Below are 13,365 nucleotides of genomic sequence, written 5' to 3'. Positions count from 1 at the left end.
AGCTCATGAGACAGCCCAGCTAGAAACGTCCCTTTAGAGAAGACCTGTGAGAAGGCAAGACCTTTGATTGCGGGCTATTTTAGCTGTAAAAGGATGGACTGAAGGAATAACGATGGAAACCTTCTCCAGGGAGAGCAATTTGTATGCACAATTGAGAAATCAGGTCTATAGGAGAAAAAAAAGATAACCAAGGCACGCTGGTAGGCTTGAAGCAGAGGTGTTAAATCTCAGCAGTGAGGTGGGGAAGGTGCAGCGTAAAGTCCTGTGCTGAGGATGCTGCGGTACCTGCCCGCAGGAGCTATGGAGCAGAGGGGGATCGAGTGGTGCTGGTGCACCCAAATCCATCCCTGGGGATGGGAATGCTTGCTGGGAATGGGGTCAGCTTCTCTGGGAAATCAAGTGTGCAGATGCAGGGGAAGAAAGGGGAATCGTTCCAGGTGAGTTAGCAAATGGCCAAGTTTCATTATTCCATGATGGCCTGGGAAAGCCACACTCTGCCATAGGAACAGTTCTGTGTTTCAATAGCAGTGGTTTGCTTTTGACCCTGCGTGGCAGAGCAGCTCTTGCTGTTCCCATTGGATTCTGGGTTTCCTCCCTCTCCATTGTTTTAATCTTCTGTCCCCGTGGCAGGCTCAGCACGGGTGCAGGCACCTCACAGGGTGCAGCGGGACCTGCTTTTGGCAGGATGGACGTGACAGACACGGATGCTATGGCCAGAGATGTTCAGGTGGCCAGACCATGGTTGTTAATCATGATTTGGGCATTCAGGTAGTAGCAAGGTGCCTCCGTAAGCGTTGGCTGTAAGTACAAAACAGCTCCCATCTCCCACAGCTTCCAAGTACCAGCGATGCCTTTCGTCCCTCAGCGAGCTGGAGAGCTGGGATGCAAAGCATTGACTTCTACCTGGACCTGTGGTCGCTTTCCCTGGGCAATGACCCAAGGGTTTTTCATCTGTATGAGGTGTGTAACTTTAAACCCGTGATTTAGCATCACCCTCTGGCATCTAAATCCCAAGCATCTGGTGGGTACCGCAGTGCTTTGCGAGAAGGAGACAGCAAACAAATTGCAGGAAAGAGATGGAGAAAGGGAATTCTGAGTAATTCGAGGAAGCCTTTAACAAACAGCGCCTGCCTGACCTGCAGCACCGAGGGCTTTGCCACGACTCCCCGGGAGCAGGGAGTGAGGGAAGCTGTCCATAAATCACAAGCACTGAGACTATCATATTTGTTTATTACTTGGGGTTATGTCCCCGTGTTCCACTCATGTAGCTGCTGTGTTTCGTGCCTCCAAGAAACAGCGGCGATTTGGTGGGGCAAAACAGCCCCATTCCTTTTATCTTTCGAGCCTCTTTGTGCTTTTAGTTCTTCCCTCTTACCCAGGAGGTAGCGGGTGAGCTGTGCTGGTGTTAATGTTCTGCAGCAGGAGCGAAATAGCCTGGAGATGTGCAGCGAGAGCAGGGGCGTGTGCCCTAAACAGGAGGGTTAAACAGGGCTTATTCTGAGGCAACGCAGTAATTGCAGCTTGCGTGAAGCAGTAATATCCTTTTGTGCATTATTTACCCGGGAACATCTGCTAATACATATACATTCCGTGGTGCGTGTAAACAACTTGTGCAGGAAGAGGATTAGGAGGTTTATAAAGAAATTAGAAGCGAGTTAAAAGGGCAATTAGAAGAGCAGAAAGAGAGATTGAGCCGTGAATTAGGGAGGATATTTTAACACACAATCAGAGCTCCCCGAGACGGATTCAGAGCAGGGAGAAGGTAAAAGAGAAAATTGGCCAATTACGACCTGATAGCGGGGAATTGGTGACATGAGAGAAGGTAATGGCTGATTTGTTAAACAGCTATTTTGATTCTGTTTGCACAAAGGAGGGAGAGGATGGAAGGACTCCGGTTGTGGGGACGAGCCTGCGGAGAGATCGAGATGTGTCTGCGGGCGCGGATGGATGCGGGGAGCGTTTCACCCCTGTTCATAGGGTGGGGAGAGAAACGGGTGTTAGGGAGCAGCTCCTTTAGCAATGAGCTGAGTAGTGCAACCTTGCCTTTGTTTGCCTAATCGGCCACATTTAAGCAGGCATGGGGGACTGAGATGAAAGATCCTTCTCCCCTTTGAAGGCTGTTTCTCCCGGAGAGGGGAGAATGGAGTGTGTTGGGATATAGCGAGATGGATGGGGACTGTGGAGGGGTCCTGCCCCTGGGACTGCTGTTACGTGGGTAGAGAGGTGGTTTGGCACCTTCCCCAAAACACACATTGCCAACCACGAACACTGCTGCAACCCTCTGTGTCCTGTTTTCACAGTTGCTGTTGCTTCCATCTGTGACTCCAACACAGCAATACAAGAGCATCCCTGTAATCACTCTTCCCATCAGCAGCACCCGTGATCTCCTGTTCCACCAAAGCAGCTGTGAGCTGGATGGGTAAAGGCAGAGAAGAGGGCTGGTGGGGCAGAGGGGTGATGTCAACCTACAAGACCTCAAGGGGGTAATAAGTGATGGAGAGAGAAATGTTCTCAGTCGTGAAATGGGATCTTGGCAAGTGTTCCTGGGGATGTGGTTGAAGCTGAGGCAGGGAGAGCATACACAGACAGGATTTAGGGAAGGGTGAACTTGAAGGACCACAAGAAGTGTTATTTAGCTTGTGAGAAATGTGAAGGGATGCTTTTGATCTGTTCTTGTCTCTCTGAAGGGGGTAAGAGCTGCAAAGCAACCTACTGATATAAGGCAATGATTTGGAATTGGTGCGGGGGGGGGCACAAGGGTTGCCTGGGAAGCGATGGGGGATACAGGAAAACTGTGGAGTCACGGACTTGGTTTGGACTGATAAACTGGGAATCTATCCTCAATATCCAAGGGGTGTTTGGGTTTCCTCCTGCCTGGGAGGATGAAAGAGACGCAGTGTGGTGGGGTTTGTGTTTTCAAAGCGTGCACGGAAAGCTCCGTATTAGCAATTATGGGATGAAACTGTGGAAAAGCAGCACAAAGGAGGGAAAATTGGCTTTGACTCAGGAAACGGGATTCTGCTGCCGGGGGTGAGTTTCCAGAGGCACAGGCTGGGGTCTTTTCTGGGTTCTCTTTTTAATGGGAAGGATTTGCATGAACAGCCCAAAGTCAGAGCGTGAAAGCTCCCTGATGTAAATAGGGGGAAGGCAGCGACAGGGACTCGTCTCCTGGAGCACATGGAGAACGCTAAAGGAATGGGAAACCCATGAGCAAATAGATGCTTGAATGACACGTTTCCCAAGGGAAGCAGTCAGAGCTTGCAGGGAGCTGCTGGGGAGCAGCATCCAACCACGATGGCAATGCCCTCCAGATAGGGGAATCAATGCATGGCAAGAGGCTGAGCTTGTGACAGTGACTGGCACCAGTTCACAGTTGATGGCCTGCACTGGGAAGGTGCACCGTGGCACAGGTGGAGCTGTGGGGCATGGAGGAGTTTAGGTTGAGAGTCATTGGAAAAGGCCTTTAAGATCATTGAGTTAAGCCAGCACTGCCAAGGCCACTAATCCATGGCCCCAAGTGCCAGTATCCAACCTAATCCTCCCCTGGCACAACTTGAGGCCATTTCCTCTTGTTCTATCACTTGTTATTTGGGACTAGAGACCGACCTCACCTCACTACATCCTCTTTCCAGGTAGCTGTAGAGAGTGACAAGGTCCCCCCCCCGAGCCTCCTTTTCTCCAGGCCAAACAACCCCAGTTCCTCATTAGATTTGTGCTCCAGGCCCTTCACCATCTTCTTTGCCCTTCTCTGGACCCGCTTCCCAAATTTCTCCAGCCTGAGCCACACTACCTTTGACAAGTCATGGTCATACCTCCATCCGCTCGACTGGAATGATGTGCGCTTTGAGCTTGTGGGACTGCTGCTTTGGAGAAGAGGGGATTTATGCCAGGCTCAGAGCAGCATTCAAAATGCATGAAGACACGCTGTATGAAGGGATTTGGGGGGGGGGAAAAACCTGAGAGTGAAGCAGGGCCATGGTAGAGCTGATGGGGAGGCAGTTATTGAGGCGAAGTGTCAGAGCATCCCAGGAAGAGTCAGTTTATCCTCGGAGAGCTGCGGTGGTGGAGGAAGGACGGCACCTAAGGGAAAGGCAGGAGGAGCACCACAAACCTATAGCCCCGGTATCCTGATTTTGGCTGGGATAGAGTTAATTCTCTTCCTAGTAGCTGGCACAGCGCTGATTTGGATTTAGGATGAGAATAACGCTGATAATGGGGATGGTTTAGTTGTTGCTGAGCAGTGCTTACAATAAGGCAAGGATTCTTCAGCTTCTCACCCCACCAGCAAGGACATTGTAGGGGGCACGTGAAGCTGGGAGGGGACCCAGCCAGGACCATAGAGCCCAAATGATGCGGGGATATCCCACGCCATATGATGTTACGCTCAGTTTATAAAGCAGCGGGTTGTGCATCGCTTGTTTTCTGTATCCTAATTCTTTCCCCATCATCATTATTTCCCCTTCCTTTTCTATCCTATTAAACTGCCTTTATCTCAACCTATGAATTTCACTCTCTTTTTCCCAGTTCTCTCCTCTGTCTCGCTGTGGGGAGGGCAGTGAGTGAGCAAGTGCTGTGTGCTATTTAACTACCTGCTGGGCTGAAGCACGACACCATGTCAAGTGACATCTCTTATTTAGCAGCGCATCATGTCTCCATTCCGGTTTTTAAACCAGTAGCCTTTATTGCTGGGAGTTAGAGCACTTGATTGACAAGGCTTGTAATACACCGTGGAGTTGCCTTTATTTCTCCTACGTGTTAAAGGAAAAGATACTAAAAATACAATTAGGGTTTTGAGCCAGGCGTAATCTGTTCGGCTACAATTCCTCTCAAAGGCTATCCATCGCGCCTGCTGCACCCACATCATTTAGAAAGCATTAGCATCTCCTGTGCTGACATTTCACTCCGATATTACAGGAGTTACACACAAACTGAAAGGGAAATATTAATAAAGTGCTCCTCTCCTTCATTCTCCCAGTGAGAGCTTTGATTTCCAGAGTATGAAGCGAAATAACCAACATAACAACATCCTCCACTTCTAAGGGACAGTGCCAGACTCATTCAGTTGCTATTGGTTATAGAGAGTAGGACATGAGGGAGCTATTTCAGATCACGGCTTATTTGTTCTGGCTGCATTGGACATCCCTTTAGTGGAGCTTTAGAGCTCTGTAGACAGAAAAGTTTGGGTAGGAGCTGGAAGAGGGTTTGATGAAGTAACCTCCTCCTTTCTTCTCCTTGCCATTTCCCAAGAAGGGTATTTAAAAGCGAAGCACCCAAGCCCTTGTCCTCCTCACTTGTGAGATGGGCAGAAGAGGCTGTACACCCCCCCCCCCCCCCAAGCTGCCAATTCCCTTTGCATTCCCAGATACCCCCAGGGGATGTGCCACTGCATAAATGCCCTCTTCCATCCCCAAAGCGCATGGATAGAAACGTGCCGCCGCTGGGGTACGGTTACAGAACGCACAGCAGCCTTTTCTTGTCCAAGATCACTTTTATTTCCCTTGTTTCATTAACTTCAGTGTCTGTTTGGTCTCGCACATCCACGCTGACAGGGAATTCGCACCTCCTGGGTGAAGCCACCAGCTCTGCCGTGCCCCCGACCAGCAAACGCATCCCTCTGCCACAGAGTTGGATTCAGGATGAGGGGAACAAGCAGATGTGCTCCCTCTCCTCCACCTCTCCTCAAGCTGCTTTGTACAGCTGCCTTGGACCATCTATGTTTCCCTCCTGTGATGGACCAGAAACCCTGGGCTCTGCGCTTCTCGCCAGCCCTCCAGGAGCTGTAGGTTATCCTTCCTCCGACCCTTCCCATGACACAACCTATTCCTCGTAGGAAAAACCTCTTCTGATGCTATCAGGACTATCCGCAGCCTTGGAACTGCTCCTTGCTGCCCCATTGAAAACCTTGGTCCACCTATAAAGGTCCTCACGCCACCGCCATGGCTGGAAGCCCCTCTCTGTCTCCAGCCCCCCCCAAAAGCCCCTTTCCTCCTTGGGGCCTTGCACCTCTCTCCGGAGACAGAGCTCTATGGCTCTATATATTCGGACTAACTAATCTCTCTCTCCCCCCAGTTACAGATTAGGACGTAAGGGTGAGTTTTGGCTCTCTGCATATGGGCTTTGCTGCGTCTCATACAACCACCCCCCTCCCACAGTTTAGTGCTCTGCATGGCTGAGAACATTGGTCCTGGTACCCCCCCTGCCCCGCGCGTACTGAGCCCGCCCGATGGCTTTCAGCATCTGTAGGCACTGCTGCCGGTTGGTTGTCTTGAGGAAAAGAAAAAGGAAAACCATATACTGGTCTGCTATAAATTCCACAATACAATCCTTAGTTCCAAAGATATAGTTTCCATATAGTTTATAAACATTATAAGACATACATATGGATAGCTGAGGGGAAGAGGGGGGGAGCCTGTGCATCTGTTGGGTCTGGGTTTCTTTTCAGGTGTGTGAACAGGGGTTACAAAAAGACGCACCTCCTGCAGGTACCTCATTCCTTTAAGTGTTGGCTTTGTCGGGGTTGGTTCTTTGTTTCCATCCACCTCGAATCAGTCTTTCCTTTGGTTGTTGGCTACTCCAAGCCCAGCAGGCAAAGCCCTGTTCTGCTGTAATGCCTGAGATATTCAGGGGGTTGAGATTGTCTTCTAAGAGCTTCCCAGCCAACTTTGGCCTCTGGGTTTGGAGCCAAAAAGGGCTAAACCATGGGAGAACCGATGTCTTTATTACATCGGTATCCGTGTCCTTGCACTTGCTTTCAGAGAAACAACGTAGGCTTAATCGGTGATCGTCTTTACAGCAGTTATGTTCCTGTCAGTAATCGGAGGGGCCGTTCCAGCACGAACAGGATCTCACAAGAGCACGGGTACAGTCCATGTGTCCGGTTGTTGTCACCGACCAATTGGCTACCGTCCCTGTTATCTGCTCTCTTGCAAGGTTGGCTTTGTTGTTTGTTGTTGTGGGTGCTCGGTTAGGCTGTTTGTGACAAGGTGTGATAATGCCTTTTAATCCGCTCCCGCTGCGTTCGGCACAAGTCCGCGTTGGCAGCCCTTCCGGGGCACGGAGAGAGAGACCATCAGAAGCCGAGACAACGTTCTTCCCTTCGCCAGGCCAACGCTAGCCACGTACAAAAAAAGAAGAAGAAAAGAAACTCCGGTCCTTTGTAGATCGGTGGCAGTGCGGGCTCGCGCCGCGCTTCAGCGGATGACGGCCGCTACCACCGCCATGAAGACCAGGAGCGATGCCCTGAGCCCCGAGCAACCGGCTGCCTGCTGCACCCCGCTGGGCGGGCGGATGGGCGTCCGCTGGGTGCACTTACCCTTGCGTTTCGTGGGCAGCGTGGGCATCGCCCCGAAGCTGTATTTGTGCTGATAGTCAGGCACGTAGTCTGGAACCTCCTGCCCGTTTTTCCGCGGTCCCAAGGAGCCCGGTTTGGAGGTTCGGTTACGGCTTTTGTGGCTGGTGCAGTTCTTGCCGGGTTTGCGATAGCCCGGCCGGGAGCCGGGGGGGACGGCGGGCTGGCTGCTGTGCAAACTGTTCTCAGCCCCTCTCTCCTTGCCTTTCTCCTTGGAGGAGTGGTGAGGGTGATGGGTTTTGGAGGCTCCTCTGTCTGCTGTGGAGAAAGTGTGTGTTTTGATCTGATGGAGCGACTCGGACCCTGAACAGTTCCTAAAGTCTTCTGCTCTTAGCACCTTGAGGTCCTTGCCGTGCATCTGCTCAGGGGACTCGCAGATGACGCTGGAGCTGGAGCCTCTGAACCTGTGCAGCCATTCCCAGAGCGAACGGGCTTTGCAGTCGCAGCTCCATGGGTTCCCGTTCAGCCTGAGGAACTCCAAGGCTCCCAAGTGGGCCAAGCAGTCCCCGTGCAGCTCTGAGAGGCTGTTATTGAACAAGAAAAGGGTGGTCAATCTTCGGAGGTCATGAAAAGCCCGCCTGTGAATCCACTGCAGCTGATTTTGATGGATGAGCAGCCGGTCCAGGTTTATTAGTCCCCTGAATGTGTTCTGATGGAGGCTCCAGAGCTTGTTTCCATGGAGAAAAAGATGGCTGAGGTTAACCAAGTCAACAAAAATATCATCCTGAAGGAACTCGATGTGGTTGTCTTGCAGGTAAAGGTATTGCAGGTTGTGGAGGCCACCGAATATCCCGCTGGGGAGGGAGCTCAGCCCGCACTTGTACAGATACAAGGCATGGAGTTTCACCAGCCCTTGGAAAGTGTCTGCAGCTAAAGCCCTTAAGTAGCGGTTATCCCCCAGGTCCAGCTCTTCCAGGTTGACGAACCCATCGAAGGTGTTGGGGTCGATGAAGGTGATGTTGTTGGAGTAGATCCAGAGGGTGACCATGGAGGGGCTGAAGTGGCCCCGCAGCAGCAAGGTGATCTGGTTGTTCTGGAGGAAGATCCTCTCGCTATCCTCAGGGATGCCCTCGGGGATGGTCACGAAGTTGTGAGCCTGGCAGCTGACGGTCATAGGGGACGGGTAGCACACGCAGTCAGTGGGGCAGCCCAAGGCGCTGGGCACCTTCAGCCCCAGCAGCACCAGCAGCAGCTCTGCAAACCCCCCTGTGCAGAGAGAGGGGAGAGCGGCGTCAGCGGGGACCCGGGAGCCTCCCACCCACCCATCGCCTTCCATGGGGACTATTCCGGGTGAGAAACACTCCCTATTAACTCAGCCCTCCTCTCCGCTCATGAGGTACCCACGCTGCCGCGATGAGTGGTGGCTTAAACGTGATGTAGGGAGTAATCCCTGCCTGCACCAGGCACGTGGTTGTGTTCCCAGCCTGAAACAGGCAGGAGAAACCTTCCCAGGGAGAATCCACAAGGAGCAAAGCCCCCTCCTTGCCCGCAGGCGGGCAGCACAGTGAAGGGAACGCCATGGTGCAAAGGTGTGAGAGCAAACAGAGGAGATGCCAACCCTCGTAGGTGCCCATCCCTCCTGTGATGCATCCCTTTAATCACCCGCGCTTCCATATCAGAGAGGAAAAGGCACAGAGCTTTAGCAATTCCCAGCAAACCACCCGAAATTCCAGTGCTCAGCACAGACCCATCCCCACCACCTCTTTTCACTACCGTTGTCAGACACCGCCTTCCCCACCCCGAAACCCAAGGGGTTTACAAGGAAACGCGTTGTCAGCAGTTGGTGGGAAAGGCTGAGCCGAAACCTTCGCTTGGGAGCGGGCTGCTCAAGACACGTTTCCAAATGGATGTCCTGTGGCAAAGCATATTGCATCCTCTAAGGCTACAGCCTTAGAGGACCTTGGCTTTCTCGCTGCAGAGAAGAAGGCAGCAATCATCCCCTCCCTCCGCTCAGCTCTCAGAGTGCTGGTTACGCCGCCCCATTCCCGTCTCGCTCCCACTCCTCGCACCAGGCTTGCTTTCAGGCTATTCCTTCTGCGCCCGGTGGCTTTCCAGACTCGTGGCACCAGACCTGTCATTTTTCATTCAGATTTTCCTCCTAGATCCAGCTTCTCCCCCCCCCCTTCTCACACACAGAATTTGCTTGTGTCTAATGAATTCTGCCTCTGGACTTCTTACAGGGGAAGGGAGTAACACGGGAGCAACGCAGAGCTGCCGGTGTCATCCTGCCCACGAGTCCTGCTCAGCTTGTAAGAACGTGAAAAACAAGAGTGGAAGTGAAGTTCATCTCTAATTACTCCACGCCGTCATCACCAGCGAATCCATGAGCCTGGACCCCTTGGGCTTGTTCAGTCCCTCTTTCGAGTGCCTGCAGCTGAACGCAAGTGGGAGGCAAAACCCTCTCGCTGCTCCCTTATTAATTGTGTTTGAAGGATAACTCTGTGGTTACCCTTGCCTTTTGCCTGGCGTGGAGATCTATTGCTATTTAGTTAACAGCAGGTGACACGTCCATCTGGACTCATCCTTTCAAGGCAAAGTTGTGTCGTTTTTAGATAAACAGGGTTATTCAGACCCTCCATAAATCACCAGTAAGAGGCAGTCATCGCTGACTGCGCTGTGAATAGGAAAATAATAGCATCACTAGCCAAAGCGTTGGCCCAAGCCTTGGCTGCGATGAGAAGAGGGAGCCTTCCTCCAGGCACTGCCCTTCGGAAACGAAGCATTGGCCACGGGGATTGATGTCTCATCCCTGTGTCGCTGCCAGCAAGGGGCTGTAAGTCACCAACTCACGACAACTCCTACGGCTGTGTAGGAAAAGGAACGCTCTCCAAGTCACCACCGTAGCGTTTTGGCTCTGGTATCGTGCCTTTGCGATGGCAGAGGGGCTGTGGTGGTGGGAGCATCATTGCCAGCGCTGACTACCGAGCGGTCCCTGCCAAAACGGGAGCCCTCGCTGTGACTCGTGCGAGCACAGCCTGGGGAACAGCCGTATCCTGAGGATATTGTGATATCCGAGTGCCAGATAAGGATGGTTAAGGGTAAAGCTACATTTGTAGATGTGTTCTGCTGGGGTTTTTTTAACCCATGGATGTGCTTCGCCAAGGTAGGACGGCTTCATGTTCCCCGTCTTACCCCGGTGACACCGAGGCACGAAGCCTTCTGTAGGTCTGATGTTTATTAGTAAGATCCTGCCAGGCACAAGTGCTGTGATGATCTCCCACATGCGGAGTCTGTTATTGCAAATACCAAATCACAAGGGTCTGAATCAATAAACCATCTCCCAGCTATAAGCAGCAGGTTGGAAGATTACATATTGCTTCCAAACAACAGTTTTATGCGCTCTTCCGTGACACGACAGTTGCCAGGCTAACGGGATTACTGACAGGAGGTGGAGCCGGCCAGGGATCTGGGAGCATACAGGATTTCATGTATAGGGATGGTGATGACAGGCGGCTGTTAGCAACGCGTGGCGATGGATGAAGGCAGCTTGGGTCTCCCTGGAGCACGGCCAAGGTAGAGGCTCCTGCCGAAAGGGAGCACGGTGGTTAACAGCTCCCTGCCCACAGGGATAACTCCAGAGGTAAAGGTCAGAGGGAAGTGAGTCCATCTCTTTAATTAACAGGTTTTGAGCTAATGGCTGGAGTTCCTATGGAGAGGGAGACGTGGTTGTGGGGATCATCTACCGTGCTGTTGGTTCTCAGCTTCCCAAGAGCACAATGGTAGGGAGAAAAGCCAGGGATGTCATTCTACCTATGTACTGAAGTTCAGTGGTAAGGAGAACTGGGAAACAGAAGGATGGGTGCTTGGAAAAATAACAGTTAGGTGGGCAGGGCTTGGAAAGAGGAACCATATGGACTCCCCAGTGCATGCACTCATGGCACATGGTCTCATCAGGGATGTTTTCCCTCCAAGCCCATAAAGCCTGCTGCTTGCCTACTGTTGTGAGAAGCTGCTTCTGGGACTGGTAAATTTAGATCCAGAAAGGAGACTCCCAAGAAACAAAGAGGTCATGGAGCCATGCAGCTCCTGAGGCTGGTGACACCAGCATTGCAATGGGCAGCAGCCGAGCCCCGCTGGGATGAGACAGGCAGGAACGCTGGGGTCTCGCTGGGCTTCCCAGGCTGGAAAGAGCCTGGCTCCCCGGGGAGTTACAGCCTGTTGAACTTGTTATTCCCGATAGAGCCCTTTCAACTGCGCCTTGTCAAGGTTGCGAGGCAGATGGAGGGTCACCAGCGCCCGTGTCAGAGCTCGCCGGGGAGGGGGAGCTTCAAAAGCATGGAAAAACCCTACAGGATCCTGCTAGGGAAGTGAGTGAAAACAAAGCCCCGCTGCCACGGATAGAGCCAGCAAGGGGGATTTCATCTCCTGCCTTTCTCCCATGGACACTGCACTATCACCTCGGCTTCTTCTCGCCGCATCCTTCTGCTGCCTCCTGCTTTTGACTGAGGTTTCAGTGATTGGAATGAATTCGTCTGAGTGTCCAAACCATTTCCCATGCAGCATCTCTCTAATTGAGCATTAATTAGGCATCAGTTAATGAATGCTCAAAATAATTTATCTTTGGATGCGTCCAGTTTGCAGTCTTACTTTTAACAGCGTTAGACTCATTATTAGATTAACATCGTTATAAATGTTCTCCATTACCTGCTTGTTTCCATTGTCTTTGCCTTATTACTGAGAGTGAAAATCACTCCTCCTGCATGCATTATTGATGAGTAAGGACTTTCTATATGTAGCACGGGATTAATTGTTATACAGCGTAATGCATTTAGCGTGAAGCCTCAATTTGTGCAAGAGCTGAAAGCAGCCAGAAGAATGCAGACACCCGGAGCCAGCGCGCTCAGCCAGACACAGAACATCTCCACCAGCCCAGACCAGGATCCTCCGGGCCGGTGCCAGCACAGGAAGAAACTTAAAGAAGGCAAAAAGAAGCTGGTTTGATACCCAAGATCAAGGGGGGGAAGAAGGTTCAAAGGGTTGGAGCACTTTGCTGCCATCGCAGCAGGGATGCTGGCCTCAGCTCAGCCCATTGCCAGGGCACCCAGGGTCCCCTGTGCTGGCACTTTTCTTGCATTCGAAGCTTTATGACACTTTACTGTGTCTCCAAGTGAGGCAAAACCTTGGTTTATTTGGGAGGAGGTGATGCCACTTGTTTTCATTGGAGCCTCAGGCTCGAGGGGAAGAACTAACAGGTTTTACTATGGCTTAGGAGGGATGCAGCTTCAGAGCTCCCCAAAAGGCAGCCCCACCACAAGCCCTTTCCACCCCATGCCCATTCCCTCTCTGTAAGCTGCTGCTCTCAGATGGATGCTTCCATCTCTCCACCCAGCCAAGTTTCTATGGGTCATGACCCGTCTAAATCTCCAGCAGGATCTGGTCTAGAGGATGGAGCAGGTTGCTTCTCTTCCAAATCTCTCCTAAACCGCCATCTGCTTTGGGAGAGACCTATCTTAGCTCATGTCTACATGCAACTTGACTGCCTGCTTACTGTGTCCATTACCGGTGCTGCTCAAGCTGTTAGATTTATAAGCTCTTTAGAGCAAAGCCCTCGTCTTCTGGTTGCTGATTTATGTATCTTTACTGCCATAAAACACTATGTATAGCTACTACATAATATAAATAATAATACTTAAGCAGAGCGAGCTACAAGTGGGGACAAAACATCTGTCTTCTGCCTTTCTGATAATCCCAGCTGCGAGCAGAAGTTTGCTCATCACTCACCCTCTTCTGAAGCCAAATTCACACCTGGTGTAACACCACCACCTCGCTGTCAATGAGGACCAGAGAGACGTTTCCTGTCCTATTCACACCCTGGAGCTAGCAAAGGATGGCTTCGGAATCCAAGTGAACTGGGGCAACCCCTGGGCAAAAGACACTTTGAAAGTGGGAGCTAACTCAGGATGGGACCGAGAAAGAAACTACTGCTTAAGGAGAAAAAGCAGCCTCAAACGCTCACAATTCCATCTGCTGGGTGAAGGATGATGAAAGGCAAGGCCAGAGCAGTGGCAGCAACTGGG

The 13,365-nt window shown here is 51.7% G+C and overlaps 1 protein-coding gene across 1 annotated transcript in view; it reads right to left on the bottom strand.

Annotated features, from left to right (window-relative positions):
• Window positions 1–5,434: 5,434 nt before the first annotated feature.
• Window positions 5,435–13,365, bottom strand: part of RTN4RL1 (reticulon 4 receptor like 1) — a 28,870-nt gene continuing 20,939 nt past the window's right edge. Inside the window, exon 2 of the mRNA XM_062629928.1 lies at window positions 5,435–8,554. Coding sequence (XP_062485912.1) covers window positions 7,191–8,554 — 1,364 coding nt within the window. The 3' untranslated portion in view covers window positions 5,435–7,190. The remainder of the gene's footprint in view (window positions 8,555–13,365) is intronic.

Source organism: Pezoporus occidentalis, unplaced genomic scaffold (assembly GCF_034315485.1).
Source record: "Pezoporus occidentalis ecotype Australia unplaced genomic scaffold, CSIRO_AGI_Poc_V1 ctg343, whole genome shotgun sequence".
Taxonomy (NCBI): domain Eukaryota; kingdom Metazoa; phylum Chordata; class Aves; order Psittaciformes; family Psittacidae; genus Pezoporus; species Pezoporus occidentalis.
This window is presented reverse-complemented; position numbering and strand designations above follow the sequence as displayed.